Source organism: Plasmodium vivax, chromosome 9 (genome assembly GCF_000002415.2).
Source record: "Plasmodium vivax chromosome 9, whole genome shotgun sequence".
Classification (NCBI taxonomy): Eukaryota; Apicomplexa; class Aconoidasida; order Haemosporida; family Plasmodiidae; genus Plasmodium; species Plasmodium vivax.
In genome coordinates this window covers 1,152,714-1,177,362 of record NC_009914.1, presented here as the reverse complement: position 1 = coordinate 1,177,362, position 24,649 = coordinate 1,152,714, and the positions used below count along the sequence as shown (strand labels likewise).

General features: G+C 48.3%; 5 protein-coding genes across 5 annotated transcripts, besides 10 other annotated features; 3 read left to right on the top strand and 2 right to left on the bottom strand.

The window, feature by feature from the left end:
- Positions 1-28: 28 nt before the first annotated feature.
- PVX_092205 (ubiquitin domain containing protein) lies at positions 29-3,588 on the bottom strand (the record flags this gene model as incomplete). The annotated part of the gene is made up of 1 exon (XM_001615384.1): positions 29-3,588. Exon 1 carries the CDS (start codon positions 2,636-2,638, stop codon positions 29-31), a length of 2,610 nt encoding a protein of 869 aa, XP_001615434.1. The 5' UTR covers positions 2,639-3,588.
- A 2,468-nt stretch (positions 3,589-6,056) lies between these two features.
- Positions 6,057-6,077: a microsatellite.
- Positions 6,078-6,259: 182 nt separating this feature from the next.
- PVX_092200 (hypothetical protein, conserved) lies at positions 6,260-8,359 on the top strand (the record flags this gene model as incomplete). Its single annotated transcript, XM_001615383.1, has 1 exon — positions 6,260-8,359. One exon carries the CDS (start codon positions 6,260-6,262, stop codon positions 8,357-8,359), a length of 2,100 nt encoding a protein of 699 aa, XP_001615433.1.
- Positions 6,516-6,537: a microsatellite.
- Positions 8,360-10,074: 1,715 nt separating the features above from the next.
- On the top strand, positions 10,075-13,293 carry PVX_092195 (oxysterol-binding protein/PH domain containing protein; the record flags this gene model as incomplete). The annotated part of the gene is made up of 1 exon (XM_001615382.1): positions 10,075-13,293. The coding sequence occupies one exon, from the start codon at positions 10,075-10,077 to the stop codon at positions 13,291-13,293; it is 3,219 nt and encodes a 1,072-aa protein (XP_001615432.1).
- Positions 10,364-10,384: a microsatellite.
- Positions 11,983-12,044: a microsatellite.
- Positions 13,239-13,283: a microsatellite.
- A 652-nt stretch (positions 13,294-13,945) lies between the features above and the next one.
- On the top strand, positions 13,946-14,901 carry PVX_092190 (hypothetical protein; the record flags this gene model as incomplete). The annotated part of the gene is made up of 5 exons (XM_001615381.1): positions 13,946-13,998; positions 14,103-14,253; positions 14,407-14,445; positions 14,617-14,640; positions 14,770-14,901. The coding sequence occupies 5 exons, from the start codon at positions 13,946-13,948 to the stop codon at positions 14,899-14,901; spliced, it is 399 nt and encodes a 132-aa protein (XP_001615431.1).
- A 196-nt stretch (positions 14,902-15,097) lies between these two features.
- Positions 15,098-15,133: a microsatellite.
- Positions 15,134-15,526: 393 nt separating this feature from the next.
- Positions 15,527-15,578: a microsatellite.
- Positions 15,579-16,194: 616 nt separating this feature from the next.
- PVX_092185 (hypothetical protein, conserved) lies at positions 16,195-23,334 on the bottom strand (the record flags this gene model as incomplete). The annotated part of the gene is made up of 1 exon (XM_001615380.1): positions 16,195-23,334. One exon carries the CDS (start codon positions 23,332-23,334, stop codon positions 16,195-16,197), a length of 7,140 nt encoding a protein of 2,379 aa, XP_001615430.1.
- Positions 17,473-17,498: a microsatellite.
- Positions 23,335-23,935: 601 nt separating the features above from the next.
- Positions 23,936-23,984: a microsatellite.
- Positions 23,985-24,300: 316 nt separating this feature from the next.
- Positions 24,301-24,323: a microsatellite.
- Positions 24,324-24,649: the final 326 nt, after the last annotated feature.

The window sequence follows — 24,649 nt, the reverse complement described above, 5'->3', positions numbered from 1 at the left end:
TATTTTTTTTTTTTTTCCCCTCTGCGCCTCAACTCTGATCTGCGTTCATGTCGGCCAACAAAAAGTCGATGGCCCTCTCTATATTCCCCTGCGTGCTGACCAGCGCCTTTATGCACTTCTGCTCGTCTGTGAACCCCATTCCGCGTAGTGAATTCAGCTGCTCGGCGTACAGATTACAGAGGTGTTCTTGTTCACTCTGGGCGCTACCGCCAAAGATGCCGCCACCGCTTCCCCCACCGCTTCCACCGCTGCTCAGCAACTTGATCGCCTCGGACATGCTCCTCAAATCGAGTTTGTTCACATGGCTCTCCAGGATGTTCAGCGGGGTCGAGCTGAGACCGCCCAGGTTGCCACTCCCCAGCTGCATATTCAGCAGCGCCGAACTTGGGGTGGTCCCCCCATTCGACCTAATCACATCATTTGGTAACAAATTCGGAGAGCCCTCCCCCGTCGAGTTGTCTCCCTTTGGGCAAGTCACATTTACAAGGTTGTGCAAATTCCCCGCGCCGTCGTTTCCCCCTTTGGTGTCACTCTCCTCCAGCTTACTCGCTGCGGTGATCTCCTTGGCTAAATTTTGGCTGGCATTCCTTTTCCCTCCGAACGGGAGTTGCCCCTCATCAGCAGTGGCGTTACCAACGTCAGCAGTAGTGTTGGCAACGTCCACCGCTCCCTCCTTTTCATCGCCAAGACGGGCGCCGCTACTCTTCGAAGCGGCCACCTCCCCCTTCCGACTGACCACAGAGGGGATGTTCAGATTGGACTTCCAATCGTTGTGACCATTCACTTGGTCCTTCATATTTAAAATTACTTGGTTTGGGGAATTGGCCCCTTCTGACTCGTCCTTGCTTTTTTGCACTTGTGCGTACTGGTTAATAAAATCATTCGTGAAATTGGATCCGAAGAGTAGCTTGTCGTTAAATAGGCTGTTGTTGAGCAGGTCGCCCAGGGGGGAGCCACCTGCGGGGTGCGTGCCATTGGGGTGGGCGTTACTGGGATGGGCACCACTAGGATGAGTGCTACTTGGATGAGTGCTGCTAGATGGGTCGCCTCCCGGGGGCGCGCTGACCGCGGAGCCGCTATTCACCGAGCCGTTGTTGAGCAACCCCCCGCTGAAGAGCCCGCTGTTGAGTAACCCGTGGTACATCTGCCGGTTGTGCATCTGCGCGCCGCTGAAGAGGTTGCTCATGCCGCTCAACCCGTTCATGCCGCTAACGCCGCTAGCCCAGCTAGCCCCGCTCATCCCGCCCAGCTGGCTCGGAGGCGACGCCTGGTAATTCTGCAGGAGGTCCAGAATGTTGGTCTTGAAAAGGCCGCCGTTGCCCCCCAAGCTGTTGCCCCCCAGGCCGTTGCCCCCCAAACCGGGGCCCCTGTTCTTCTTGCCCGATTTGAAAAGATCACTGCTGTTGTTAAACAAATTATTATTCATGAGAAGGTACTTGTCTAGATCGTTACTTTGGCTGCCTTTACCTTTCGCATTGACATCTTTGGAAGCCCAGGGGTTGGGGAAGGCTTCGCTGGTGGGCGGAGAAGAAGCCTTCAAGTCATAGTGCTTAACTTTATTTTTTTTATTTTCATTTGATGCCTCACTGGCAGCATACATGGGCTCCTGAATGTTGTGGTACATTCGTCTCAGGGTGTTAAACCCGCCTGGAATGGCTTCTATATTGCTTATAGCCCGATCGGTGTTCCTCATCAGCTCTTTCATTAATGAGGGGTTCTTAATCATCTCAAATGACTGCTTCAACGACTGCGAATCATTTAGCATGTGGTGAATCTCAGAATTTTTCTCCCTTAACTTTTGCAACTGCTTATTGGAGTCCATTATAGATTTGAGAAAGTCGCTATTATCAAACATGGAAGAAATTAATTTTGAAATGTTATCATTTTGGGGAAGCTTCCCAAAGTCGTTGTACTCCTCTCCTATGGTACTTAACTGCGAGCTGGTGATTCCTGAATCTAAGATGGCGTCGTTTCCGTTTTTCTTCCTATTAATTCTAATTGCGTAAAGGACATCATTAAATGTTATGTTGTATTTGGCCAGGACGTCAACATCCTTCAGCAACCTGCCCCTGTAGATGACCCTATACTCGTCTTCCCCACTGTGCAGTATCTTCCTCAGGCTCTTTTTCAATTTTTTTACCGTAATATTTTTTTCTATCTTGCACTTGATGGTGCTGTTATTGCAGTCGTTTGTTTTTACCCTGACGTAGATGTGGGTGTGGCCGTTTGGCTTTTCACCTTTATTAGGGCTTTCATTTTGTCCGCGGCTTCTACCCTTTTTGCCCGTTCCGCTTGTGTGTTGCTCCCCCATTTCGTGGTCCGACTTTGCTAACGTGCCTGTGCCAGTTGGGCCCTTCGTACATTCCGTGTCCGCGTGTGTCACACCGCCGGCTAGGTCACTATTCACTTTGCCACAGCTGCCTTTTGGACTAGCTTCAGTATCACCGTACAAACCGCTCCCGCTGTGAGTGCCCTTCGGCACTTCCTCACCTTCGATGCAGTCATCCGATGACGACTCATCGTTTTCTTCTTCCGAGCTGTGGGAGTTGTTTATCACATGGTTGTATTCACTCACGTCGACGCTGTCGAGGCCCGCGTGCGGTTCCTCTTGCTCCTTGCTGCTTGGTGAATCTAGCATGGTTGTCGCGCTGGGGTTGCGTCTGCGAAGCGTCTGCTATGCTTCTGCTTTGCTTCCTTCCGCTTTGCCCTGAACGTGCTTTCCCTCTTCTCCACCTCTTCGTGCCGAGAAGGAACTCCCTCCCAGTGATCACAATCACGAAAGAGTTACTCACCCCGGTGTGTTTTTTCTTCCCCTTTATCTTTCGAACGGTTTGCGTCCTTTTCGGGGAAAAAAAATCTCACCTGCTTCTTTCGCCCTTGGGCAATGTATTTGTGTTTCCCCTCAGTTCGCAAGTACGTTAACGGGTGGGAAAATGCACAAGGATGTTATACAAGTAAATATAATGACGTACGCGTGAAGGCGAATTTACCCGCGCGTACTAAGTCACGCATCCGTGTAAGTGTACATGCAAACTTGCGCGTTCGAACTATGCAGAGGGCTGCGCAAGCCTACGTACGGCACGCATACGTACATACAAGCGTACATACAAGCGTACATACCAACGTATACGCAAACGTATATGCGAACGTATATGCGAACGTGTACGCAAACGTATACGCAAACGTACATACAAACGTACGTTCGCACGGACTACCGACGTACATGCGCTGCGTACGCATGTGCCCCCGCGCGGTGACAAAACTCGGAAATTACGAAAAAATATACGAAAGAGAATTATTTCTAAAAGAATTCGCCTCGCGCAATGTACTTTTGCCAAGTCGGAAATTTGCTAACGGTCAGTCTCTGAACAGCTGTAAAAAAAAATGATAGTCAAGTATATTTGGCAATTGTCACTTCCTACGCGCTTTTCACTTCGATTTGGTACCCTCGGCCGGAGGGGGAAAAAAATGTTTCGCGTTGCGCATAAAAGAGGGTATTATAACACTATAACATGCGCAACGTGTATGGCATGTTTTTTATATGCATTCACGAGTATTTTTTTTTTTTTTTTTTTTTTCCTGTTTGACGAATTTCGCATTCTTATGTTATAAAAATTGTGTGTGTTTATTTATTTTTTTTTTTGGCAAATATTATATATGCGCATGAAAAAACAGGTAATACGTCCGAAACGAAAAAAGTTAGTGAGAAAGACTTTCTTTTGTTTCACTTCAGTTCGTTTCGCCGTACTTTGTCCCACTTCAGCTCGCTTCGCCGTATTTTGTCCCACTTCAAATCGCTTTGCCGTATTTTTTGTGGTATTTGCGCAAGTGCTATGTCCGCTCAGTTGGCAGTTAACTGACAGCCCTTCCTTCAAATGCCCCACCAAATTGAAAGATTGCAATGTGCCACGTATACAAGTGTACACCCGCCAAAGCGCATAGCAAAAGGGAAAAACACAAGGAGGGGGGGAGGAAACACGTTGTGTAAGTTAAGATGGGCATATGGTCACTCACCCCAAATTGCGTATTTCTGTAAACAAACAGACGCAGCAATGGATGTTATAGTGTAAGCATGTACCAAACGTAAACTGCGTAAGCCTATATTTTGAGAATAACTCCTATGGGACATTTAAATGATTAACACTGCGTACATTTGCCTGTGCTGTGCAAGAAAAAATTAATTCAGCATGTGCAATTTGACAAAGTAAAATGAAGCGTTTTAAGAGGCTTATTTTACAAGTGTGACGGGCAAATTTTCATGTAACAATGTAGTAATCCCGTGGGGGAAGGGAGGGGCGGTACGGAAAGGGAAAAGAAAAAAAAAAAAGTATTGTATAAACCTTCTACACCTTATACAAAGTAGTGTTATGTAGAAATGAAAAACGAAGGCGCGGTTCACTTCGTTTGTGTTTGTGGGAAGCTGAGCGTGGACAGTAAGATGCACACCAAGTGTATACATGCCTTTGTGTGGAAAAAGGAACATTAAACGTGTAAAAAGGAGGTCAAACTGACGAGGAAGAAAAACGCAAAAAGGGGAAAATCATCAGCAGTAGGAAGAAAAAACAACAACGTGGGAAAAAAGAAAATAAAGGAAAGTACACAAATTATTGTTTTGTTATGTGTAACGAAATAATTGACGCGTAAAAATATTGCCACATTTTTGTTACCAACTTTTTGGCCCCTTTGCGAATATATTTTTTTTTTTTTACCTGCCTGTTCATAATATTTTCGCGCTTCTCATGCAAAGTGAGAGAAAAAATTATGAACAGGTAAGGTAAAAAAAAAAAAAAAAAACAGACAGGCAAAATTGTAACCCTTTTAATTTCACACTCGTTTGGTTATACACATGTTGAAGGGCCCATACATTTGTGCACACGTACGTATCCACACCCACGCGCCATATTTGCAATTTCTTCAGTCCCTTTCACCATTTCTCAGTTTTGGTTTACGTGAAAATGGGGCCTCACAAGTGCTATCGCTCGATCGCGAATTGCGAAACGATATTGTGATCATTTTGAAGCAAAACGGGCCACCATTGCGGGTGATGTTTGCCGGTTTGACCGCCACCCTTGCTGAGGTTTCTTTACTCGCTCAACGGGGAAGCCCCACCGAAGGAAGTCCTCCTTCCTACAGGTTTTCAAAGGAATAGTTGAAGTTTATTTTTTCTCCTCACCATAATGCCCCATTTGTGACACCCCCAAAGTGCTAATAATGCCGGCAAGCTGGGTAAACAAACGAGGGGGGAGGGAAATGGAACACCCAATAAAAGTGAAACTTCCAAATGGGGAGTGATTTCCTCCTTGGCATTTTATAACCTTCCGGCAATTTTGCAGTTTTAAAAATCTGCTCACAGTAGCTTACAAATAGATGCGAAAAAGATGCAACCTTTTTTGGAAATGTTTTTCGGCCAAAATGCCCCCATCATTCGCTCTTGCAAAATAGCCGCTTCAAACTTATGGCTAGGCTGCACTTTACGGCGCACCACTCGAAGGGTAGACAGGCACACATCACATAATAGCAAGCGCGGAGGAAGCGGAGGAAGCGGCGTGAGCTCTCTTTATCTCAACATCTGTTTCTACCACATTTGCCGCAAGCCGCAATCTGCAAGCCCCTAATACCGCTTAACACATTTAAAAAAATACCTTTTGCTAAATGATGGCCCACAGCGCATATGCTAAAACAGTTGCAAAAAAAAAAAAGAAGTAAAAAAAATAGATTATTAAATTGCACAAGGTTGAAACGCCGCCTTGCATGCAACTCTTTAACGCTACAAAGCGGTTAACTTGTGCATTTTTTTTTCGAAATTTTGTCTAAAATGGCTTTTTTTTTTGGGGGGGAGGTTTTTTCTCCCCCACGCAGTTGTTCGGTTGTCCCCCTTTTATAGCGTTAATTTTTTTATTTCGATTTTTTTTTTTTTCGGGCTTATGTGTGCATGCCGGCGAAGTGCGCAAATACAACATCGTTCGTTTTGAGCGTTCTAGAGTAAGGCAATTTGCGAAGTGGTAAAGTAGAGGAAGCTACCTCGCTTAGACGAAGCTGCCATGCTTAGACGAAGCTTCCGCGCTTAGACGAAGCTGCCATGCTTGGACGAAGCTACCCCGCTTGGACGAAGCTACCCCGCTTGGACGAAGCTGCCACACTTTCCAGCTGTGTAGGCACCATATTGAGAGAGACCCACTCGGCTGCGCCCCTTAATGCCTAGCAACGATGCGCGGAGAGGAGGCCCCGCTCACAGAACCCATTTTTCACGCAAACGAAGATGGGTAAGGTCCTGTTCTGCATCCTCTACTGCGTGGTCGCGCTCCTGCGCGAAGGGATAGGAGGATCCGTCCTCCACAAAAGCAACATGAAAAAAGAAGGCAACTTCTTCGTAAAAAAGTTTTACAATAATAAGCTGTCCAAAACGTTTAGCCAAGATGACTATCACTTTTTCCGCCTAGTGTTTATGAAGTTCCTCACAAAGACGAACTTTCTAAAAAGAAACATGACCCTTGATGACGTGGTGAGGACGATGGAGTACATCGAATTTGGGATAAGCCAAAAAAGCGACGATGTGTACATGACGCTGTACAGTGAAATTAAACGTATATCTGAGGAGCAGTACAAAGAGATCTACGCAAAAAACGAAGTGGATGCAGAAATCGAAAGGGACATTCAGAGGGAAATGCTTAAGAGTATGCAAAACGGGAGGCACAAAAAAAACGTGCTGGCGATGGTCCCCTTCCCAAGTGAGCCAATATACAACTCCAGCGAAAGTTCCAAGAAGGCCCAACTCCTCCTGGACATACTCTACGTGGCGGTAGTAGCTAGCTACCAGTCGCTAGACGAGGCGGAAAAAAGAAACATGCTCAAGTCCGTGTACGAAAATGCCTTAAACCAGTGGATGAGCCTAAACTTTTTACGAAAAATTATGCGGTACAAACTGTCCGTAAATAAAGACGGCATACTGGTGTACGTCTCGATGGAGAGGAGACCCCCCCCTGGCGAGAACGCAGGTGGCGGTGGTGATGGCGGTGGCGATGACGGTGGCGACGGCGGCACGCTCGAGCAGGGAGACCTGCTCACCATTGAGGCCCGACTGAAGCACATTCTGGAAGAATTCACGCACGCCCTGTACCCCAACAACCTCGGGCACGCAAACTCCGCCTTCATAATTGACAAGTACACCCGGGTGTGCCTGCCCCAGCTGCAGGTTGTGGGCTATCGGACGGGCAGCGAGGAAAAGCTGTGGACTTCGCACTGGGCAGGTGTGATGAGAAAGCCGGGAGTAACCCCACCAGGTGGACCACCCACCCAGAGTGACCAACAAGATGACGAGAGCGACCCCAGCGTGACAGCGGAGGACATCCCAGAAAACTACTTCCACGTAGAGGCAAACAGAAAGAAAATATTAGTGCAAATTTTAATAACCAATAAGGAGGAAGCGCAAAATGGGGTGGAAGACGACTCATGCGATGTCCAGCTGACGATAGAAAATGTGTATAACATTTTGATAGACCATTTTTTGTACCATGCAAATTTGGGGATGTACTACACACAGCCAACCTTCGTCATGGCAAAGTACCTATTCGGTTACGACAGAAATGGTCCAACAAAAGATGAAGAAAAAAAATATGAAGATATATCTGTGCACATATTCCTACGGATAAAGGGGAAAGTAAAATTTAGCTTTAAGCATGTACAGAAATTCCTTTTCAAACATACCAAAGAATTTAATGCCCTCTATTCTCTCCATTTCTACGGAGCCTGCATAAAGCATAAACACACAGACATTATAAAAGTGGTGGGTCAGTTTGGGGAAGGCATAGACAACAACTTAATCAGCAACGTCATCATCAAAATGAAAGCGGAAGAAACTGTTGCTCATATAAAGTTGTATTCAAAAAAAAAACACACACAAAATTTGGCCTATGTTTCCACCAAGGATATAATCAAACAAATAAATAAAATCACCTCCCTTAGCGTTATATACCATCTTGTTGACAGAACGAAGGAAATTCCAACGTCCATTAACTGCTCCATTTGCAGGCATTTCAAATACCACTATGTTGTTCTCTTCGTAGCAGCTATCATCCCATCGTTGATCATTTTTTTTTTTTTCTTCCTTTTTATGTACTGTAAAATAAAAAAAATTCGGGAGAATAAAAATACCTGCGCAAGTCGCCTGTCCCAAATATGCCCCAATTTCTTTTACGTCAGGACGGCATCGAATCGGTACAGGCGGCTCACCAAGACTTACCGCCGAGTCATTCTTGCGAAGGGGCATCAGCCCAAGTCCGTTTTGAAAAACGGCTTTAAGGGATCCGCTCGCTCCCGGCGCCCGCGCCCCCTCGCCCACCGGGTGAGCATATCTCCCTAACGGCAACGCTGTACAGGTGTGTATATACGTATGTACATATGTACCTATATATATGTATATTGCCACACGCATGTGCAAACGAACACATGTTGGCTTAAGTACCCCCTCGCGTCTCCAATTAAGACACGCAAATTTGATCGTGCTGTGTATCCCCCGTTTCACCGCCTCAAAGCAGCTGGGGTGAGGCGGGGACGGGACTACATTTTCCAACCAGGCCCCATTAACAGTTGTTTTATTAATTTTTTTTTTTTTCCCTTTTTTGTCAAAATGGGGAAGATGTTTGCGCGTTGGCTGAGTTGTAAAGATGTGTATCCATGCCATTTCGCGTGATGGCAAAAGGTTGCGGCAAAGGGGGGGTTCTTCCCCTTTGCAGTTTCCGTGGTGACGGACGCGGTGATGGGAAGGGGCCATTTTTAAGTTGCAACACGGGGCACGCCGTTCAATAGGGCCGGTTAAGAAGACCCGCCGATGGTCCACTACGCGTGGGATGAACTCGATGGCTTGGAAAAGAGCGCCACGCCAAGCAAAGCGAAACAAAGCCAAGAAAAATCATTTTTTTTTCCTTTTTTGAACAACGCGCAAACTGGGCCCCCTTCGAGCTCCCGTTCGGCTTCCCGGGGAAGGCCGCCTTTCACATTAGCTGCTGCCGCGTCGCCCCTGCGGGGTGGGGTTTCCCCTTCATCCGTTGTGCAGCACCCCACCGCGTCCCACGCCCCCAATTCGAGTTCTTCCCTGTACGTTTTGCCTCACTTTGCATCGCCTCGCCTGGGCCAATTTCCTTGAAGTTACACTTGCGGGCCTCCAAAGGAATTGCTTCCATGCTGGCATTTTAAAAGTAGTGACAAAAAAAAGGGTTGTTCCGTTCGCGATTGTTTTTTTCACTCACCGGTCACTCTGTGTGTTTACGTTTGTTGGTTTGTTGGTTTGTTGGTTTGTTTGCTTGCTTGCTTGCTTGCTTGTTTGCTTGTTTGTTTGAGTTTTTTTTTTTTTTTTTTCTATTTTCGCCCGCGTGTATACTGCGCATATGTGGGCAATTTTTCCTGGCCCCTTTTTTCGACTCCCCGCCTTCCCCCCGCTGATCTTCCTCCTCCCTTCAGTTCACATTTCTTCTCCCGATGAGCTCCAAAGCAGATTGCAGAAAGGGACCGGCCTAGGAGTTACTCTTCCGCAGTTTCGCATCCCACTTTGTTGCTTCACTTTTTTCATGCCCAATTTTGTTTTCACGCCTTTTACATGTGCACGTTGTCCCCGCGGCTTCGCTTTTGTACCGCTGGTTAGGCAGCTGAGTACGCCGCTGATTAGGAAGCCGATTGCCCCTCTGGCTACGCAGCTGATTAGGCAGCCGATTGCTCCCCTGGCTACGCCTCCTATCACGCGGCTGATCAAGGGGAAACTGTTGACCCCCCCAAGCCATAGCTCCCCACGCGCAACTCGATGAGGGGCCGCTTACCCATTCGCTGGAAGCAAAAGGGAGGCATATGATTTTTTCTATTTCCCGAAATATTGTTGCTCTAGTGGGGACCCGCTGAACGGCTGGCTGCACGCAGCTCCTTTCGAGTGATGCGCGTGAGTGCCGCTGGCAAAGTGTGAGGGAAGGTCCGAGGGGGGGGAGGGGTGAAGTGGAGAAGCAACGAAGTAGCGAAGTTGCAAAGTGGAGTCTCGGCGAAGTGACGAGCCAAACGCAGTGCACCCCCGCACGGCCCATCCACAGCACCATGCTGGGCGGGAAGTACCTGAACCTGAAGCTGTTCAGCGACAGAAAGAACTCGCTGGCGAGCACCAGCGCGGAAGAGCCCCGGGGCAGCCACAGCGCAGAAGAGTCCCGAGGCGGTCACAGCGGCGGCGCTCAAAATGGGGGGGGAGGGCACTCCCACAGCTACAACAGAGACAAGAGGATAATTCACGAGGGGTGGCTAAACAAGTGGACCAACATCATCGGCAGTTACAGGCCCAGATACTTCGTGTTGGAAAATGGGATCCTAAGATACTCCATAGATAAATTCTCCCCTACGAAGGAGACCTTTGGCCTGACGCATTGCAAAATTAAAGTGTGCCCAGATGACCCGCTGCACTTTGAAATTGATACCACTGAGCAGGGCGTCCTCTACTTGAAGGCGGATTTCCCAGAAGACAAACACAAATGGTATATTTCTTTTAAAAAGGCCCAACTGAATTACCTGCACGGGAGACACAACAAGAAGGGGTGCATAGACGTGAACAATTTTAACTTATCTACGAATTCGGAGTTTATATGGAACATTATAAAGAACACCAATGAGTTGTGTAAGAGTCGGACGGTCAGCTCGGCAGGGGGGGAGAAGCGGGGGGTGCACAGCTATAGCAGTGGGGATCCCACCTTGTGTCGATACCCCTCGGGGAGGGCAGAACGGACGGGAAAGCTAGACAAAGCTTCATCCTGCGTCACCCTGGACCAATCGGAGGGGACTTCCAAAACGCAGGGAATGAAAAACATCAACTTAGATGAAGTGTTCATCAGCTCCACCGATTTTGAAGACAAAAGCCCGACCCTCTGTCTGATGGAAAATATCGTGTCTTTGAAGGAGATTACCAGAGACTTAATAAAAAATTCGCAACTTAATGAAGCGAATTCCATTTTGAGGAAAATCAAATTGGAGGCCAACTACAAACTGAGTTATGATCGAGTGGGGCCTCTCCTCTACCAACTGTCCAACTCGATCGACTGCATGGACGCTGTCATTGAGAAATACATCAGCTGCACGGAGATGCTCTTGAAGGAGGAAAACATCCAGTCGAAGTGTATGAACAAATCTTTGAAACTGCTAGCCAAGCAAAATTATTTCTTGGAGAAATCGCAAGACAAAAAGGGTTTTAATGACTTACAGGATAAGGTGAAAAATCACTTCGAAAAATTTAACTTGTATGTAAATGATCAGGAGAGTGAGGAGGAAGAAAATGAGGACATGTTTTTCGACTGTGATGATGAGTCATTTTGCGGGGAGAAAAATGAGCCCTCTGGAGACGCGGTGCAGGGGAAGGATACACCGGGAGGGGCACAACGGGGGGATGCCAACTCTGGGGGAGCCTTCGCGAAACGGCTTCCCGGTGGAGGGCCACCCGAAGAGGGGGAGAAGCAGGAGGAAGAAGAAGCGCCTTCCCCGGAAGGGCCTCCCATCCACCCATCAACAGTTCAAACAAATGAAGCGGAAAGGGGCGAACCGATGGGGGAGCACCAGGAGGACGCATACACAGAAGGGAGCGCAGCCCCATTGGATAGTCACACCAATGAGGTGGACGAAACCGACTTGACGCGCGAAGTGCAGGACGACCTGCACCTAACCCAGCTGTGCACGGAAAAAAACATAACGTCGCTAAATTTCAGCCGAATCGATATATACACAGACAGCAAAATTAAGAGGAGGACCAAACTGCCGAGCCCCCGAACGGACATAAAAATTAGCATGTGGTCCCTGTTGAAGGACTGCATCGGGAAGGATCTATCCCGCATAGGGATGCCCATTTACCTGAACGAGCCCTCCTCATTTTTGCAAAGACTGGCCGAAGATTTCCAATACGTGTATCTTCTCCAGCGCGCCTCCAGAGAAGTGGAAAGCACTAGTAGGCTTGCCTACGTGACGGCCTTTACCATATCTCCCTACGCTTCCGTCATCGGTCGAACGTTTAAGCCGTTCAATCCTTTGTTAGGCGAAACGTATGAGCTGACGCACAGGAAATTCTTCTTCGTATCTGAGCAGGTAGTGCACCACCCCCCTATCACAGCATACCACTGCCACAATGAGTACATGAGAAACTTTGCCAGCATCACCGTCAATGTGCAGATTTTGGGGAAGTCAGTCGAAGTCACCATCCCAGGGTCCAGTCACCTCATCCTTCGGTACCAGAAGGGGGGGAGTTCTCCAACCGGGGGGGTACAAACTCAAAAGAACGAGTGTTCTCCTTTGGATAAGAATCATATTTTTGCTTCCTCAGGGGAGGTCAACCTGGACGAATGTGAAGTGAGGACCTGCGCCTCGACAAAAAGGAACAGTCAGGGCAGCGATACACACAGTGCGCACGTCATCGGTGAGGGGGCCAATCCACCTAAAGGCACTCCACAGAGAAGTGCCCCTTTGCCTGATGTAGACCCCCCCGAGTACGGCCACGAACATTACACGTACCAAAGAGCGAACATGATAATCCACAACATCATTTTTGGCAAGTTATGGGTAGAGCTGCATGGGAACATCCTCATAAGAAACCATAACAATGGAGACTTCTCCATCGTCAGCTACATTCGCAAGGGATGGTTTGATAAAGAAATTCACAAAGTAAGAGCAGTCGTATGTGATCGGTATAAAAATGTAATTTTTTATATATACGGAAAATGGTCTCAAGAAATTAACATAGCATATGTAAAGCATTTAAAAAAACAGGAATATGGCTCATACTTTTTCAATGCCGATGGATCGGAAAATATTAATCACTTTAATAGAAATACTTTGAATGAATTTATTAGCAACGTTGACTGGCAGTTTTATGAAAATCAGGTGGATGCCCTGAACGGGGTGTGTGTGTGGAAGGCACCCAAACGGCCGAAACATAGTGAACTGTACTACGGGTTTAACAATATGACCGTGGAATTGAACGAAATAACTCCCGAATATGATCCATCCAAGGGGGCGGCTATTGCCTGCACGGATAGCAGATTCAGGCCCGATCAGAGGAGTTACGAAAATGGAAATATTGAAATTGCCATGAGTGAAAAACAGAGACTTGAAAACAAACAAAGAGCCAACTCGAAGAAGTACGCCGGGAAGAAAGACTCCTACAAGCCAAAATGGTTTTACAAGCACAAGGACCCCATTTATAAGGACAGGGATATGTACCTCTTCAACAATGAGTACTGGGTCGCCAAGGAGAAGGGCCTCTTCACGGACGCCCCCGACATATTCTGAGCCGCTCCTCATATTGTGATAACGTGTGAGCGGTAGGATGTGCGGGTGTTGCGTTGTATTTGCCAGCTTGGAAAACTCGGCGAACGCAAAATTGGTGATGAATTTTTTAAAATTAACACGTCCACTTCATTATTTTTTCCGTTCATGGGGATGCGCCTTCCACACGCGTGCGTTTTGTGCGCCGCTCGGAGCTGCCATAGGGCCATGCGAGGATAACCCAACGGGCATTTGGCAGAGTGTGCCATTTTGCGCCAGTTTGCATTTTTATGAGGCCATTTGCTGCAGCGTGCATGCCGCTTCACCTTGTAGGGGAGCCCCCCGCGCGAGTTAAACTTTGTTCCTTCGTCCAGTTGGCTACTCGTCCATTTGGGCATTTATATATTTGCTTCCATTTTTTTGCTAATTTATTTGCTTACCTTTTAGCTATTTTTTTTTTTTTTTTTTTTTTTTGTGCCATCATTTTGGCTAGCTGGAAAATAATTTTTTTTTTTACAACTGTTGAGGTGAATTATAACCAACTGGAGACACACCGTTGTAGACGTTTCAGTCCCGAACAAGCGCGATAAAAAGGGAGGACAAATAATGTGGAAGGAGTTTTATAATTCCTCGCAACTGCTCCTTAACTCAAAGCTATAAAACTGCCAGGGGAGACATGGAGGAACAGTCGCCAGCCGGGCAGTTTATACTGTTCGAGGGGGAAAATGAGTGCGTAAGAAAAAGACCCATTTTGCGTGACAGTTCTTCCCCTTTTTTTTTCCACCCTTTGCTCACCATTTTATCACCACTTCTCACCTTTTGCCCCCCTGCAGCGTGAACAGTGACAACTTCTGCTACGAGTACAAAGAGAAGCCGATCGGGAAAAGACTTTCCAAGGCGCAGAGCTACAAAAATTTGGGCAGCCGAAACAGGATGAGCAAATGGGCCTGCGGGGACAAAGCCCCCTTTAACTTTGCAACTTGGGTAAACGAGTGGCAGCCACGAGCAGTGGCGAGGCATGGCAAGCGCGCAGAGGGAGGCACTCCCCCCTATATGTAGCCTACTCGGCGCTGTTTCTCATATTGTGACTTCCCACATGGCGACTTGCTCCCCGTTCACCCTCCCTTAACGCCGCAGGAAATAACTCCCAGGTGCAGCTCACACTTCGCAGAGCTGGTAACAGACAGAATGCTCTGCTAAGGGGTGTATCCCCCAAGGGATGTCTCGCCTCAATGCATATGCGTACCCACTTGTCCGTACATGCACACCCACACGTGCACACTTCACCCCCTCTTGAAACAGAAAAAGGAGGAGCTGAATTTTTTCCTTTCCCTGTACCTTCTGCAGAGCGATTTGGAGATGATCGGGCAGGTTACAAATTGGGCACATATGAGAAGGCGATTCAACGCTGTGTGCAAAGTTATCCCAAAGTGGGGGTAAATAAAAAGAAAGATAATTAAATTGTAAAAAATTCCTCCTTTTGCCTCCCCCCCATTGCAGCATAACTTGGAAGATTTTTTAAACAATGAGGACCAGAGGCGGCGCCACAAAGTCCCCATGCTGTGGCTGCACGATTGTACGGCGGCCTACTCGACGTCAAAAAGGATAGGGGAAGGAGCACAACATAAATGAGATGAGGTGACGGGGTAAACAAGGTGATCTGGTCAGCCCATCGCGAGTAGTTCTCATCTCCCTTTGTAGAAGTCACCCATTTGAAGAAATTCCCCAGCTACGTATCACCACTACCCCCCTCTCCCTGCTGCGGAATGCCACTTCGTACCACTTCAAAGGGGAAGTTTTCGTAAAGTGGTCCCCAAGACTCACTCCCCTTTTTAACATCAGCGTAGTCAAAGCTTTAGACCCGTTGGTCACTCCTCACTTGTATAATCCTGCCCATTCACAGATGGCAGTTAGCTCTACTTTCATTTTATCATCCCATGGACGTACCCCCCTGTGTGCACCGCCTATGTGTATGTCTCGCATAACCTAAGCTACTCACCAAAATGTGCCTTTATTTTCTTTTATTCTTTTTTTTTTTCCTCCCCCCCAGTCCGGGCAGTGTCTAATTTGTACGTTACGACGTGAGAAGCGGGAAGGATCAGATCGCCCGCAAGTCTTGCAAACGCATGTACATATGCTTAAACTCTCATGGATGGGTGGGTGAAAAAAAAAATACGTGCCGACTTGTGAGCCGCATAAATGAGGGTATATATCTTGGGAAGGCGAAGCACACGCGCGGGGTGCTCAGCTAATGGGCAAAAAGAAAAATGCCTCCCCACAGCTAAGCGGTAACGGATAACTGCTAACCGCTACCCCCCCCTCTGGTTAAACAAAAATGTGGCGATGTGGCCCATCCCACAAGGAACAAAACGCCCTTCTAAGCGCGCGGGAATGTGGAGAAAGGGGGGCAACGCGGGATGCAAATATTTTCGAATTTTTTTTTTTTTTTTTAAACGCAGTTGCGCTGATTAAGGGGGATATTCTCTCGGTGAAAAAAAATGATCACTTCGTTTCTACATCAATCAGTGATACCCTTGGGGGTAGCGGTCCCCGGAATGGGAGTGCTCCGAATATTTTGGGCTTCCCATGGGGCACTTGAACAAGGGGTGTGTGCATGGGGAGCACATTCAATTCTCGCATAGGGAAAAGACACGCGTGGGGCGTTGTCGCATGGAAGTGTGTGCCTTCATAACGTTCGCGCGGTTGCCGGTTGAGCGGTTACCCGGTTGAGCGGCTGTCTGACCGCCCCTCTGCCGATGAATAGCCCACTTGAGGAGAACAAAGCCACGTCTCACAGGTTATCATCTCACAGGTTATCATCTCACGGGTTATCATCTCACAGGTTATCATCTCACGGGTTATCATCTCACGGGTTATCATCTCACGGGTTATCATCTCACGGGTTATCATCTCACAGGGGCGCCTTCAGAGGTAAGTCCCCAAGTTGAGCTGGCCGCCATTTTGGCCACCATCATCTGCGCGCTTCCCATAGTCGCAGCTCGACGAGTTGGCATTCTGCTCATGCACGAAGAAGGTGTCCTCCGCGAAGAATCTCCCCAGGTGGTCCGCAAGAGGCGCACCCGAGTGGGCCGCTAAATGGTCTGCAATAAGCCCACCCGAGTGATCCGCAAGAAGCGCACCGGAGTGCTCCCCCAAACGCTTCGCCGCGCCCCGGAACAGAACAGACTTCAGCTTGAGCAGGCAGTTCATCACGTACTCGTACTTCTGCTCCAAAATGCGAATGTACAAAATTAGCTTGTTAATTTTTATGGAGTACATATGGGCCATATCGCAGAAGTACTTCATTTTTTTTTTCAACTGCCCGTGTTCATTTTGCAGTGACTCAAAGGTGTCTTCACTAAATGGGAGGTGGGGATATCCATTGGGTTCTTCCCCTTCAGTTGTCCCCAATCGATGTGCATCACTTCCCCTTTGGGTCTTTCCATCGGTAGGATGTTCCTTCTCAGCGAGCAGCTGTCTAGCCTGTCCTTCCAACTCCTCCAGCATCTTAAAACACACGCTGTTTTGAATCTCCACACTCTTTGTGTAGGTGTATATCAATTTATAAATTTCGTTTCTCCTGATTTTCATTTTAATAGAATACCTGTCGTCGGTCAGGCTGCTAAACTGTTCGAGGTAATTATAGATGATGGACTTCTCCATGTTTAGGTATATGTGGTTGTTGTTGGGGGGGTCTGTGGGGAGATGGGGGCGGCCGATGAGGTGCTGTGGGGAGGAGTTCGCCTCTCCCCTTCCGTCTGCCTCTCCTCCTTCGTCTGCCTCTCCCCCTTTGCCGCCTCCGCCAAAACGCAGACCCTTTTCATCACTCACATGTTGGCCATTCTCGTTGTGGATTTCCCCGGGGGGGACATACCCCACGCCTTCTTCACCCCCCTCTCGGTAGTGACCACTTGGCTGTATTTCGTTCCTTTCCTTTTTCTCACCATCATCGTTGTGGTCGTCATGGTTAGCATCACTCCTGGCTGTGGGGAGCTCTCCAACGGGGCAACCCTCCAGAGAGTCAACTTTCGATGCTTCGTCAAGGGGTGCACTGCATCTGCGGATGTCCCGTTTTCCAGACTGATCGGACGGCAAGTTACTTTCTTGGAGACGCTCTCCATTTAGACCTACTTCTTTAGTACCTTCTTCTGTGCGGTGGGGTCTCACCCCCTGTGCGTCCTCTATGTAATCATTTGTGGCCTCCTGGTCGGCGGCGGGGCGCGGCTCCCCCTGTTTCTTTTCCGGTAGGCGGCTTTCCCCCTCGCCGCAAGTGTTAAAAGGGGTCGCCTCAAAAGGGTTCGCCTCAAAAGGGTTTACCTTAAAAGTGCTCACCTTAAACGTGCCAACCTGGTCTGCCCCTCCTTCCGCGAACAAGCCAGGCGAGCCGGAGTCCGCATCTCGCCCCCCAGCAGGCCTCTCTTCCAGCAAAAGGTTAGACACACACCACTGCCCTCTTGCGCTAGCGGTGGCCATTTCATCCGCGCAGACACCACTGTGGTATAGCTCGACCAGCCAGGTTAGCAGCTGGAGCATTTTTTTCCCCTGGCAGAGCGAAAGGGAGTTCCCCAAGTTTGTCTCGCCCGAGTTGTCCGCGCAGTTGGGCGGTGCGACGTCGGGAAGTGCTCCGTCAGGAGGTACTCCTCCAGGCAGAGATTCTCCAGGCTGTGCTGAGGACCCCGGCTTCCCTTCTGTTGGTGTGCCCCCCCCCGACGGCAACCCCGTGGAATTTTTTCCCAACATATGGTCAATTTTGTTAATAACAAACGGTGCATCCTTTGGGCACGCGTCCTCTCCCGAGGGTAAGCAGGTCTCATTCTGTCCATTCAGTTGACTCCACAAATCATCAAAGTCGTTGTGCGAGTTTGGCAGATGCTGAGAAGCGGTGTCCTCTTTTAAGTTCCCTCCCCGCTGTACCCACTGGTGTAGCTTCATCTCCTCCTTCGCTATGAGGTCCCAAAAAAAACCATCCACGTGGGATAAGTAATGTGCAAAGTAGCGGTCATACGGTTGGCCAATTTTCATTTTAAAGACACTTTCATAGTGAATGAAAAAGTTGCTCTCCTCCCTTTTTTCTAAATGATTGTTCAGCCCGCACCCCCCGAGGAGGTACAGAGAGCCATCAAAGTAGAGGCACTTGTTTCGGAAAATGTTCTGCGGGATGATTGCTTCCCCGTAAAGGGGTGTTTCTTCGATGTGTATGAAGTTTGCATGCAGCTTCTTCCCATGTGGGTCTTCCTCAAGAGGGGCAGACTTAGCGGCGTTGTTTGTCTCCCCATTGGGTAGCCTTTCTTCTCCTCCCTTTTGGGTCCAGTCCCCAGGGCGGGCGCCACTTACCACCCGTTCGGCGCTACTAAACGGTTTTTCGGCGACACCCTCGTAGTAGCTTCTCATCAAAAGCAACTTCACAAAAGCGAGACAACCCTGCTGCTTTCCATTGAGGCACCGTTTTAGGTAAATCAAATCTCCAATGGTGAAGACCTGCCTCCAGGTGTTCTCCACAAAGTCATATTCAAATAGATCGTTGTGGAGGGAGTTCCCACTGAGCGTTTTTGTGAACCCCCCATAGATGTACAGCTTGTTTTTTATTACCACTCCGCAGTGGCCGTACCTCTTGGAGGGGACTTCCTCCCCGCGTGGCACCACCTCGAACCATTTTTTTCTCTCCAAATCGAAAAAGTAAAAATCTGATTTTTCTTCGGTCAGATTGGTTCCTCCGTGAATGTACATCCTGTTTTTGCGCAAAACGCAAAGGTGGCCTGCTCTCCTGCCGGGCTGCTTTTCCTCACACGGTGTGGAAGTGGCCTTGTCACTTTCGTTCGTCTGCCCCTCTTTGAGGTGGCTACCCAGTGAGGATGACTCGCCCGGACTTGCAAAAAGGTTAACCACCTTCGTTGGGTGAAGGCTGCAAAATGAGTGGCCCTCCGTTTGAGCAGTACCCTTCTGGGTAGGGTCCTCCTGAGTAGGGCCCTTCTCGGGGGTGCCTGCCCCCACAGCTAGCATCTCCCACTTCCTCCTGCCCGTGTCGCACCTCCACAATTCGTCACAGCAGATCCACTCGCCACCCTTGAAGACAACTCCTCCGTACATGTATAAGCAGTCCTTAACCAGGATGAGGGAGAAATCCTCTCTCCACACGTTCAGCTGCCTGTTGTAGGTGATTCTTATCTCCTGCCACTCGAGGCGGCACAAGTCTAGCCGGTACAGAGTGTACAGGTCCAGCTGCCTCTTTTCGTTGGCCCCCCAGATGTAGACGCGTTTTCGCGGTTGGTCAATCCGGCCAAAGTTCAGGCAGCTCCTGTTGGAAGGGGGGCATCCAGTTGTGCCGCCCACACCGCTCACCACCCCCTCCTCGACGGCAAGGTAAACCTTAACGTACAGCTTGGGCGCGGCCCCCCTGGTGCGCACAGCTTCGACTTCACCCTCGCGGATTCGAAACACCCGATCCGAAATGACGAAGTTATTTTTGCGAGCCCCATAAATGTATAGGTCATTTTGGAAGGTGAAGAAAAAGGCCTTCTTGAAGTTCACTCCTTCTGGGTATCTTAAATGGCACAGCTGCCACCTGTAGTCGTTCTTCGGGTCGAAGGTGTCGCCTCCCTGCTGTTTTGACATTCCTCCGAGGAGGTCCTCCTCCCCCTGTAGAGCGGCATATTCCCGTCCGTCTGCATATCCCTTTACAGTTGAGTCATCATAAAAGTTGACGCTCGTGTCTTTGCTTCCACCCGCAGGCTCTTCAGCGGCGTCATACGCGTCAGCTGCGTCGTCACCCAAACGCCAGCTATGCTTACTTTCCGATCTGGGGACAGCCCCCCCGTTTTCGCCTGAGCTGTGCAAGTAGTGTACATCTGCACCACTGCGGATGTCTCTTCCCTGGTTGGTCATCACCTGGTCAGTCCTCCCCTGTTTATTGCCGCCCCCCCAAATGGAAGTTTCCTCCCCGAAAAAAACTCCACTCAGAGGAGCCCGATCAGAAAGTTCACCCCCGTGGGGGGCCCCGTAAGAAGAGCCTCTCAGAACGAAGTTGTTGTTGTGCCAATTTGGGAGTACCCCATTGGCTAGCTGGCTAGCCATTTTTCGATTTAAAATTTCTTCACCCCTTTTCAAGCTTTGTTCACTCGCGTGCATGGAGTAGGGGTCTCCAAAATTAAGTCCCCCTTCGAGGTTACTTGCCTCATAAATCCACTTAAACAGATTGTCTGTTTCGCTTCGGTTGGCCTCTTCCCATTTTGAGACGCTTTCGTAAGTGTACTCCTCCTTTGCATCAACGCCGCTCTGCCAGTGTGGCCCATTTTTGTTTGCAAAAAAGGGAGAGTTATCCTGGGGGGGGGTTTTATTTTCCTCGTTGGGAAGTTCTTCTGAGCCGAATTGATCACACCTGCTGTTTGTTCCCCTCGTCTTTTTATCTCTCCAGTTGGTGTCCATTCGGTTGCTACTTAAAGGGTCATCTGTTAAGCTCACATCGTGATGGGCACCCCTCTGCTCGTTCGTCTGTTCCCCCAGCAAAGGATGTACCACTGGGGTGAATCCAAAAATTTGTTTTTTTTTTTTTGTAATGTCCCCGTTTTGGGCGACTTCTTTAGACCCTCTTCTGTCAGCAGGTGTGTGTGACTTTCCATCCTTCCCCAAGTGGGGCAACTTCCCCGCTGTGCCCACGTTAGGTGTAACTGTTGATGGGGATATTTTTTCGGGGGGGCACATAATTGGGTGACTACTCTGCGGTTTGTACTCTAGACAGCCATTCTTATTCGTCTGTGTACCCTCTTTGTAAACGCTGCCCAGGTTGCACCCTTCCCCGTTGCTCATTTGGTCCTTACCTTTCTCTAAACGGTTCATCCACTCGTCGTAGTAGTTAAAAATGGACTTATCTTCCAAGGGTTTTTTTTCCGTTCTGGCTTCACCCTTTTGATGAGAAGGGGGAGGGGAACTTCTCTGAGCTGTCCTCCAGTTTGTGCCAGATGCTCCATCACTCATAGAGTGACACATGGCGTTGTCTTCCCCCCCCTGTGGGGTTCCATTCATTTGATTAACGCTGCTACGGTGTTTTGAGGCACGCAGAGGGTTTTCATTCCCCTGATGTGGGCATCGCGACCAAATTAGGTCTCCCCCAATTGGGGTCTCCCTCCCATCGTCCAACTTATCCACTCCTTCCATAGCAGGTGCACACCCCTCTCGCTTGGCTCCATTTAAGAGGCTCATCCCATCAGTGTTTTCCTTCACAAATGAATGGTTTAATAAGCACCCATTTTCTCGCCCTCCACTTTGGGTGTGCAAAAGGGAAGTAACGCAGGCATGTGGATCCCCTTTCATCCCATCCCTTTTGCTTTCTTTCTCCTTCACAATTTCGTTTTTCTCATTCTCTTTAAAGGTTCTCTGGTAAGTGCCCCCGTTGGTATGCACACTCGGCAAACATTCATCTGTGTTGTCCTCTCCTTTCATGTCCTTCTTCGTCGTCTTTACACCATCGTTGCGTTGGAGGAATCCGTTTTGGCCTACATGGTTTCTTCCCAATTCAGGCGCAATTTTGGCCACATGCTGTGGTGTGTTAAATGAGTTTACATAAACGGGGAGACTTTCCTTCCCCGTGAGGTTCCTCTCCTCTCTGTCATTCGAATCGCCAAATGTTTTCTCATCCTTCATGTCGTAATAAATGGCCTTATCATGACTGTCCCTTTTTACGTGGTTCATAAAAATTTGGTGTGCCTTATGGCTTCTAACGGAGTAGCCTCTCTCTCCATGTGTCATGTTCCCGTTGGTGTAAACGTCCGGGCAGTTTGTGGAGTGATCGTTTTGCCCCCTTGCGCGTTTGCTCATCAGATCGTTCCAGCCATTTGGAGGAAAGGGATGAATGCTTCCACTGGTCATGAAGCGCGGCCCATCGTTTGATTCACCGCTGGGGGTATTGCTGGCCACGTCGTCTGAGCCATTGCCTGTGCTGCTTCGTTCGCTACTCCTTTCGCTTATGCTTGCCCTTTTTGCCTTCTCTCCCTGGAATCCCCCACCCTTTTTCTTCTCCCCCCACAGCCCACCCCCATTTCGGCTGTCCACATATATCACCTCCTCCCTGTCGCTCAGCAATATATTTTCAAGCCTTTTTTTCAAGGCGCAATTTTTGCCCTTTCCCATGTAGAATGGGTGATATCCCTCATTCTGCGTGTGACTGACAATGGAGGAGTGGCCATTTAGATGGTCTCTACAATTGTCGCTTTTCCACTGCGGTTTTGGAATGGGGGATGTGAAAAACGGAGTAGGCGCTTCCTGTCCGTTCGTTTGCCTTCCCCCTTGTGAAAGTTCTTTCCTGTGAGATGTTTCGATGGACACATCATTTTCGCCGCTTCCAATGGGCGTTATTTTCCCGCTATGTTTGTTAGCACTAAGTGGGCAACTTTTTTCCACCCCATTTGACAGCAAATTTCTCCATTCTAAGCCATTCACTACGCTGTTCCAATGTTGGGCATTACTATTTAAAACATTGCATATGCTCGATTTTTTTTTTTTTTTTTTTTTCATTTCGCCTGACCCGTTCAGGTAAATTTTCTCAACAGTGGAATTTGACCGATCTGCGTTACTTGGCGAAACATCGCCGTTACCGGTTGGCGTTTTACCCTGATTTGAATTGTATTCATTTACCATTTTGGAAAAGACGCCCCCTGATTTTTCCGCCTTTTCTTTTTCTGCTTTATCTTTTTCTGCAAATGGGTCACCCTCTTTTTTGTTCCATTTGAAGGGGTACCCCCAATTTAACCTCCCCTTTTGCCTTGCACGCTCCTCCTTCATATTAATGAAATTATTTTCCTGTAAATGCTGAGGGGGGAAAAACTCATTCTTATGGTTGCTCAAGTTGTGTTCACCTGTCTGTGCAATTATTCCCCCGTTGAGGGACCCCCCCGGTGCGCTGCTATTGCATAAGCTGTCTACTCCATGTGCTCTTCGCCCATCCTCAAAGTTGCAGTTATCTCCCTCGTCAAGTTTGCCATTTGGGGGAGAGCACTTATTAGTTAGGACATTCACGCTGAAATTCGTTTTGCCGTTTTTACTACACCTGTTGCTGATGCCATTTGAGGACATGTTTTCAACAAGGGTCACTTGCGAGGGGTAGAGAAAATGGGAACGGAGGGGCCAAGGTGAGCACTCGTCTTCTTCACCTCGCTGGTCCTCCTCGCTAGCTCTCCCCTCTTCCCTGGTCAGTCACAAAATGGGCGAAGCGTGCTACTAGACGGGAGCGACTAGACGCGTGCACCCAGTACCAACGCCCCCAGGCACACATGCACACGCATGTAAAGGTGAGGTTCCCTTTTACGTGTGGCTCGTCCCGCTCGTCCCGCTCGTCCCTTTTCTCTCAAGAGGGAGGGGAAAAAACGCATACATGTACATGTGCATACACGTACATGCACATTTATATATTATTTTTTTAACGGCCCCAAAAGGCTGGTCGCCTTTTACGTGTAGACTCTCCCTCCACGTCCACGTAGGAACTCTTGCCTGCACAAAATTGGCGCCGCCCCGTTTGGGCAGTTCTATTATTACATACGCATGTAGGTATGCACGTATGCACGAATGTACTCATGTATGCATGCGTGTACTTTTTTTTTTTTTTTTTTTTACGTTACAAAATTGCATGCACAAACAACAACCACCAGGTATATGTGCTGTGTACGTAGGCGAACCCTGTGGGAAAGCGCTCCCATTAGCTTCGCCACACCCAAAGGGAGATGCACTGTATGAGTAAAAACTTGGAAAAGTGAAATGAGAAATGTGGCAGGCTATCCTTAACTTCTTAAAAAAGGGACCCCCGCAGGTGTGTGCAGCGTCCGTGTATCTCGCCTGACAGCTTCGCCGCAAAAAAAAAAGATACAATAAAGAAGGGAGAAAAAAATTGTCAATCGAGAAAGCGCCATCAAAAAATTGGCTATCAAAAAATTGGCTATCAAAAAATTGGCTATCAATAAATTGGCCATCAAAAAATTGACCATCAAAATGTTGGCCATCGAAAACGCGGCTAAAGAATGAGAAATTCCGCTGGGCGAACAAGTCGAAGCAAAAAAAAAAAACTAACAAAAAAAATGCAAAATAAAGCGTTTACTGTGTAAACTTGGAAACGAAAAGGAACCCGTCCAACGTCTGCGATATGAGATAGCGCATCTGCATAGACGTCTACATGGATGTATGCTCACGTATGTGAATTTTTTTCCCCTTTTTTTTGTGTACTACAATAAGGGGGAAGGAGAAATAATAGCTCATATAAAAAAAAAAATAAATAAATTATATTAAATTAGGTTAAATTAAGTTAAATTAAATTAAGCTAAAATAATGCATTTCCGTACACACGTAAAATTAACACAGAAGGTGGAACCCATTTGGGGCAGTTCCTTCGTGTCCCTTT